The sequence below is a fragment of the Euphorbia lathyris genome, chromosome 5 (assembly GCF_963576675.1).
Source record: "Euphorbia lathyris chromosome 5, ddEupLath1.1, whole genome shotgun sequence".
Lineage (NCBI taxonomy): Eukaryota > Viridiplantae > Streptophyta > Magnoliopsida > Malpighiales > Euphorbiaceae > Euphorbia > Euphorbia lathyris.
In genome coordinates this window covers 74,691,340-74,699,981 of record NC_088914.1, presented here as the reverse complement: position 1 = coordinate 74,699,981, position 8,642 = coordinate 74,691,340, and the positions used below count along the sequence as shown (strand labels likewise).

At 35.4% G+C, this 8,642-nt stretch overlaps 1 protein-coding gene across 1 annotated transcript; it reads right to left on the bottom strand.

Moving 5' to 3' along the window:
- Positions 1-1,479: 1,479 nt before the first annotated feature.
- Positions 1,480-7,796, bottom strand: LOC136229975 (CBS domain-containing protein CBSX1, chloroplastic). Its single transcript, XM_066018864.1, has 8 exons — positions 7,427-7,796; positions 6,546-6,633; positions 6,410-6,474; positions 5,783-5,831; positions 3,758-3,810; positions 2,217-2,332; positions 2,076-2,133; positions 1,480-1,994 (listed from the first exon to the last, which is right to left on the bottom strand). Exons 1-8 carry the CDS (start codon positions 7,631-7,633, stop codon positions 1,917-1,919), a joined length of 714 nt encoding a protein of 237 aa, XP_065874936.1. The 5' UTR covers positions 7,634-7,796; the 3' UTR covers positions 1,480-1,916.
- Positions 7,797-8,642: the final 846 nt, after the last annotated feature.

Sequence of the window (8,642 nt, the reverse complement as noted above, 5' to 3'; positions counted from 1 at the left end):
TCTACCATCCATGTTTTGATTCAGGGGTGCACTGTGTCACGGGGCCCTTCCGAAGGACTAGCCAATGCCCCATGTGGCGCCGAGGTTCCCCGAGTCTCGGTCAGGCGTCGGATCTCCGCCAACCCCTAGGCTAGTTGAGGGGACTGGTTTAAGTGATCCACCCTAGTCCACTAGGAACTAGGAGAGTCGGGCATCCGGTCTTCGGGAAGGGAGGCGGATGTCTCCGTTCGGGTGGAATCCCAACGGACACTTTGGGTGGGCCCATAGTGCGAGTTATCTATATATCGAGGTTTAACCACGATAAATCTCTCCGGGATGGATTACGGATATATGAATTGACGGGATGCCTTCGGTTAAAAGGGAGATAGACTCCTTCGGATGGTGTTGACTGGCCGAGATTCGGAGAAACCTCAGCGCCACACGGGGTATTGGCTAGGTCTTCGAATGGGCCCCGTGACACACTGCAGTGCAGATGTTTTTTTTTTACCACTTTCTGGCTTACCCCCATGATTACCGCTCATCATTTCCTATTTCATTCAAACATGATAGGGCCCTTGTACTTCCCTTCCCCCATTGACTTTTACTCAACCAATAAGGAATTTATACCTGTCTCTTGATTCCAAGCTTTTCGACACACTCCACGCCTAAATATTAACACCTATACATACTAAATGTTTTTCTTTTTTGGTGGTTGAAGCACTATTTGTTCTTATTCATGATGGATTTTCTCTCCTCTATCAATCTTTTTATTTATTATTTACTAATGTTTCTCTTCTTACCTATTAATATTTGTAAAATTTGATAAATTAGTAAATAGGATTGGTAATTTATTATTAATATCGATTGATATTTCACCAATTTGATAACTCATGAGGTAAATTTAATCAAATAATAGATCACAAGTCAAAGACTAATATTTTAAATAGATCAAAGGCCTAATAGTTCAATTTTTTTTATTTCAATAATAATATTCAATTGATAAAAAAAATCTTCAGAATAATAATATAATAACCACATTAGAAAATGACTAATTTTTATCTATAACGTCAAACAAAAAAATAATGGTGTACATTTAGCTTACATTTCATTAAAAAAAAAACAAAAATAAATCATTATAGATACGATTTTATTAGAAGAAAATTTAACAAAACACAAATTCAATAAATCATCCATAAACTATTTCTATATATCCAAGTATATGACGGATATCAAGTAATGGATATGTTGAGATAATTCTATACCTATCTCACATCCGTCCCGGGTAATTTTTTAAACACATACTTGCCTCATATTCTTTTACACAAAGTTCGGGTAGTGTATACACTACCCACGAAATCCATACCAATTGTTATTCCTATTTTTTATGTATAAAGAATTGTCACCAATACTTCTAAAAAGAAAATGTCCCCAATCACCACTTTTAGTAGCACAACCGACCATATTAAATAGTAATTGAAACGACAAACTGAGGCACCCAGATAATCACAATGCACAAATGGACCTTTCTTTCAGGCCTCCAATATCCTCCATATATATAATATATAAAATAATAATAATACTAATAAAGTTTGTTCATCTAACAACATATCTATATCAGTTCTCCCACTCTTTGCCTGTGGTCCAAACTCTATTCCCTTTTGACGACGCCATAAAAGAAGACTAGTGTAGAAGGGTCAATGAACACAAGATATTTTCCTCTAATCCCTTTAATCCTAGAAACTAGTTCATCTTCATTATAGTAGAAACAACAAATTAGACGTCCAACATAAAATAAGCCAAAATTGTGCATAGCATAGCTTAGTATTCTCCTTCATGAACTAGAGCCGGCTCGTGAAATTTACCCGAGTCCACCTGATTAACGCACGCGGGCAATTCCAATCCAATGTCTATGTTCCAACTCAAGATTGTGTGAATACCTACGCCTCCCCGGCTTCAATTTCACGTTTAATTTCAAGGGCAGCTCTTACAACATTTCCTCTGGTGATAATCCCAACCTAGACCAGACCAGATTATCAATGCATATTATTCTAAAGAAAAGAAGTGAAAAAAATCAAACGAATTAGCACAGCACTTACTAGTTTTCCGCTGGAATCTACAACCGGAAGTCTACGATACTTTGTCTCGAGCAATAACCTAATGTTCAACAAACAAAATACAAGTTTTTAATTTAGAATACAAGTTTTTTAATACAAGGACAGAAAGAGGCATAACTTCACCTTGCAGCATCCTCAAGATTAGTGGTTTCACGAACAACAAGTGGGGCTGGTGTCATCAAGTCACCAACTAACTTCCCATTGGTTTTACTTAGCAACTTTTGTACCTCATTAAAAGTCTGCAGTATCATACAATTTAGTTACTGGTTCTATTTAATTAAGCACATGGATGAACCGTGCAAATTATCCTGGTCAATTGAAAATTGGAATGCCTTTATTATGATTATTATCCCATTTAATGTTTTTTCAGGTCGTGTCATGGATTTTAATACACACATTGAAGTAATATAATAGATGTTTCAACCACAAGTTAGATTCGTACGGTTGAGCTTCAATAGGTGAAAATAATGCAGAAAATTTAAACACTTTGACAAAGGCTCAATACATCAGGGAGTCTGTACTTGTTCATATTATCTAATTAGTCCCCTAAACTTTGGAGATGTCTTAACTCCCTGAATTTTTCTTAAAATGTCTCATTAGCCCCGTCTGTGGCAGAACAATGAGAGATTTGGACAAGTTAAAACTTGTACTCCCCCTTCCTTTAAGGTTTTTCACCAAAACCAAATAAAAATTAAATGAACTATAAAATGACTAATTTACCCTTAATACTTCTCTACAAAAACTCTACTTTCCATGCAAAATTTATCTTTCATTTTAATTATTATGGTTTAATTAGCATTGTTTGTATTAATTACTAAACCTCTCTCTTATCATAAATAAGGGTAAATTTGAGAAAAGATTGTCAAAAGTGCATTGGTAAAAAACAAATTGGAAATCTTAAGACCCGCAGGAGTATCACTTTAAGATTTCGATTTGATGAGCAGTTTGGGAGGGTTAGTAAGGGAAGGGTTTGAAAGGGTTGATGGGGACCCTTGTTTGAGAGAAAGAGTTTTAGAAGGGTAAGGAGATTGAAGGGTTTAGGAAGAATAAATCCTTCCAAATCCTTCAAATTTTGAACCCACCAAATTGGAGGGTTTTGGGGGTTCGGAAGGATCAAAAATTTATTTTACAACATTACCTTTATCAATTTGTGTAATACCATGCCTATTACTTACATAATCTCTTTGAGATGGACATTTGAGTAATTTTATTATTTTTCATCCCTTTATTAACCCTTCAAACCAAACAAGGCAAGGGTATGAACCCCTACATATCTTTATAAACTCTTACCTTCGTCCAAACAAGGGTAAGGTCAATCCCTTCCTTTTCATTCATTTACTAACACTTCCCAACTATTCATCCAATCAAACTCTAAGCAAGTTCACAGGAGCAACCGGATAATCTGGACAAGTACATGGAAACTGATGTATTAAGCCTATAAATATAAATATAGTGAAGTGTTTGTCAGATAGAAAGGTTTTATGTCCAACCTAGCGTAACATAACCAAGATACTAGTACATCTGCCAAGTTAGAAGTCCAAAATTGATAAATTAGACTCCAGATAATCATGAAAATATGAAATGAATGTAATTGTTACATGAACTAAAAGAGAAAACGCACACACTTGAAGTTGTATGTACATATAAAAACAGTTCTGAAATACCTTCCACGTACTGTCAACCTCTGGAAACATGCTGTTATCAGTTCTTCCACTACCTAGTTATAACGCAAAAACACATGGTAAGAAATGTTGCATTAATTATGCCAACACAATAAATATTCAATTTCAACGGGGAGCTAAAATATCATACACCATCATTCCTCCCTGAAGCTCAAAGCCCACATTATAAAAAATGAAAACTAATTAAAACAGTTACAACTAGAGCAATTTCAAAATGGAGAAAGTCATAGTTATTAAAGGCACACAGCGCAAGGGGGTCCATAGCCTTGGCGTAGGGCGCCAGTACGCGACAGAGCGACACAAGGCGCATTAACAAAATAAATATTATAAACTATAAATGATAATATTTAAATTATAAGAAATGATAACTTCTAGGCTTGAAGGCCAATTAGGTCTCTAACCTTCTAAAATCATCAATTAGGTCCTCATCCTATATCTTGAAAGTCAATTAGATCCATTACCTTCTTAAATTGCCAATTAGGGCCCTAATGTTGATGAAACCATCAATTGGATCCCTCCAATAATTGAAATAAAATTTGGTTTGGTTATTTTATACTTCCAATTCGATTTTGATGAATATTTTCTGATATTTTAGGTTTCGGTTATCGATTTGGTTTTAGCAAAAAAAATTCGGTTAAGCCAAGCCAAATTTAATATATTATACCGAAATATTTTTCATATATGTGTATATATAATATTTATTTCGGTAAAAAAATTTACGATAGCTGAAACTGAAAACATCTTAAAATGCTAATCAAAACTGAACTGAAAATATAAAATAACCGAACCGATAACCGAAACTGAAAATATCATAAAGTACTGATCAAAACCTACCGAAAATAATAATAAAAAAACGAACCAAAGTTTTATTTCAATTGAGGAAGGATCCAATTGGCAGTTTTAACATAAGTTGAGGATCTAATTGGCGATTTTAGAAGGTTAGGGACTTAATTAACTTTCAAGGTACAGATTGAGGACCTAATTGATGAATTTAGAAGGTTAGAGACCTAAGTGACTTTTAAGGTACAGGTTAGGGACTTAATTGAGATTTAAGCCTAAATTCTAAAATCAAAATCAAAATATAATCAATTCTCAACCATGACAATATTTTTAATCATACACAAATTCTAAGATGCAACAAATCTCATATTCACTCGTTAAATTAAATAGAAAATCCTAAGTTGATTGATTAATAGCTACTTCTCAGGCGGTTCTTCAAATTCTCTGTGGTGCTTCTTTGATAGCTTTACTAATTTTCATGTATGCAGCATGCTATTGCTCTGTTTCTTCTCTGTTCTGTTTCCCTCTAATCACTCTGCCTAGGCGCACAACGGCACGCCTGGTGCGTGCCACAATTACAGTGCCCGCCGATAGGGGGTGCTGAAGCGAGGTGTGCCCCATGTACCTCAGGCTCGCCATTAACAACTATGGAGAAAGTGTAAAACAACTAGTCTTCTCTTATAACTAAGCATGTTAATGGTAACTTCTAATATCCTAACATTTTGTTTTATGCTTTTTTATGCGATCATGTCCGGAGCTTAGTCGCAGCTAAGGCTCCTCACTCCTTCATGCAGGTGTGTTTAATGGGGATCGAACCCAAGAGCCCTTCTTACAAATTCATCTGGCGTTGCCAACTATAACAGAATAGGTTTAGGTAGATACCCTAATATCTTATTGGAACATTATGGAAAGATCTAATACCATAACAACTTATTCAAAGATCTAATACCATAACAACTTATTCAGTGAGCTTTCAAAAATATAATACTAAAGAAAACAAGGGAAAGAAGAAAAATTTATAAGAAACGTGAAAGAGATTTCTATCACAAAAAGGAAAGGGTTGACTAATCACAGTACTAACAAGTAGGACGTCAACACAAAGCGGTAAGCAATCAAACCTGCATGATGAACTTTTTAACTAACCCCACCAATGAAAAATTCCTCAAAAAAAATTGATTTTTTTAAGAGAAACTTGAATCACAAGGTCATTTAATGTTATGAGATTACCTGATATAGAGTCCAATGCTAACAAGTCATAATCAGATACGAGACCAACCTACAATAACAAAAAAACCTTCAAATTCTATATTAAAAAAGAAATCCCATACACTACAGCACAAATTCATTGATACATATACTGATAAAAGATGTCAATAAACCTATACAAATACTGCAACTGTATATTTATTTAGATATTGAAATAAACCAACACTTTGTAGAGAAATTTATAATTCAATAACACCAGCACATTAAAGCAATAGCTCAGGAATACTGGAGAGTGGAGCCTAGACCCTTGTTTATTTGGTAGTACTCCTAACAGTTTTGCTTGCAATCGCTATGCCACCAAGCTTAACCAATCTTTTGGATTGTAAAATTTTAAAAGGTCATTAAAATTTTATGCCAGATAAGGACATACTCCAGCAGTTGTGAAGGCAAATAGATATAACACATGGAAAAAACTTGTAATTAAGCATCAATTACCAGTGGATTTAGCTTTGACAAACTCAAGAATGTAGAATCCATATCAAGGTGGAAAAGAAAAAAAGTGGCCGAGAAATTTGTGAGAATTTGGCAAACATAACAGGAAAACAAATGCGGAATAGGGATGTGAGTAATGAACAAAGATTATCTTACCAGTTTCCAGTCATCGTCAATCACAGGGAAACCCGTAATTCTGTGTTCTACAAGACTTTGCAAAGCTGTTGGATAAATTTTATTACATCAGAATGCGAAAGAAAACTCCAAGGTGTAATATAAATTTGACAGCTACCTTCATCCACAGTTGTTGTTGGCTTTACCACTTGTAGATCCTCCTTCCTAGTCATAAAATCACCAACGGTATACACTCCACTTTTTGGCTGCAAAACTAGTGGTCAAGTCAAACTGAAGAAGTACAAGTACAAAAACATGAACAAGAGATCAGTATTCAGTTATTCTTTTGATTAGTAAATTTTTAACTTGAGATAACCCCCCAATACAATCCACAGAACCACAGCCGAAACTTCTGTACTAATGCCAACACCACTGTTGCAAGAACTAAAGATATACACCTCACTTACAAACTTATATGCTAGTTCAGCCTGAAGATATGCCATAGATCAATATTATTCAAGCATAATTAGAGTAGCACACCTCTATAGCCCAAGCCTTTGCAGGCTAATCATTCCAAAAGAACATGCAGGCTGGATCTGCAGAGGAACTAAGCGGTATCTCCAAAAAATACATCCAGCACAGTATATTTTGCACCTGGAAGTGCCACTGAACTAATTATAAAAGTTCAGTGTAGTCCTCTGGGCTCTGATCTTCGTTTAAAGCTCATAAATATTCATTTCAATCAACCCAACGATAAACAAATTAAAGAAATATGAGATTCATCTTCATACAACAATTCCTTGATTAACATTCATACATCACACTTGAAATCATAAGCCAGTTCAATATCATTATCATCTTACAAACAGATAAGAAAAGGCCCCAAACTACTAAAGTAACCAGCCTTTAAACAGAGATGAGTAGATTGACTGAGTGATCGATTGAATTAAAGGTCTAATCGGTAACGAAATGACAGTAATAAAATTCTAAATGTGATTAATTAGACAATTGATTATTATTAAAATACAGAGAGAAAGCAAAGTGGATAAGGCAACAAACCGGAACGGAATTGGCCATCAAGGTGCCACTGAAGACGATTGAGGAAGAGCGCCGAGGAGAAGAAATGGAGGAGAGAGGAAGGAGAGAGTTTGGAGGTCGAGATAAGAGAAGACAGGGGATATGATGAGTGAAGGAAACGGGAGGAGCGCCGGAGCGTAGGCGCGTGAGGGGAACATAGAGAAGTTGGAGATGGAGGAGGGAATCCATGAGGGAAGAAGGAATTGGGAAAGGAAAAGGGAGAAGAAAATACGGATATTATGGTGATGAAGCTGTTTTGGCAGCTGAAGATAGAAGTGAAGAGTGTGAACCGACTTGTGTGCACGGAGCAATCCAACTTCCGGATTTCAAAATGTTAAGCACCGAATTTGCGAGAAAAATTCACGGCAAAAACAAATATTTTCTTTGTTAAGTTATTCAATTGAAAAATTATACTAAATAAAAAATGAGGAAAATGTTTTTTTAAAGTAAATTTTATTAAGTAACGAGGACGTTGGATCTTCAGAGTTGATTGGATGCTTAAAGGCGAGGTTACTCTCACTTTGATCGTCGGATCTACGTTGAGGGAGGTTTTTGATGTACCATCTGATGTTAAAGTTAATAGCAGTTTAAGAGTAGAAAGAGATCAAGTAGAAAAAAGTGAATGAGAACCTCCTTATTCGTAGTGAATATAGTGGACTTATACACTTAAAGAGCTTTGCTAGTCTTGGGTTTGATCATTTTGGAGCTCGTGGGCTGGTGTAGATCCATATTCCTCATCAAGAAGTCCCCCATTTAGGGGTCTTTTGAGATTTATGTGAGTTTTGAAACATTTTAGGAGTTGTAATGAATGTAATTGCGTTGCTTGGGACGATTTATGAATAATAATTGCATCTCTTGGGATAGTTTGTACATAAAATTGTGTCGCTTGGTTCGTCTTGTAAATAATAATTACGTCGCTTGGGACGGTTTGTAAATATCATTGTGTCTCTTAGAACGACTTGTAATAATAATTGCGTCGCTTGGGACGGCTTTGTAAAATATAATTACGTCGATTGTGACCATTTAGTAAATAATAATTGCGTCTCTTAGAACGACTTATAATAATAATTGCACCGCTTGGGACGACTTTGTAAAAAATAATTACGTCGTTTGGGACGATTTGTAAATAATAATTGCGTATCTTAGGACGACTTGTAATAATAATCGCGTCGCTTGGGATGAATTTGTAAAAAATAAT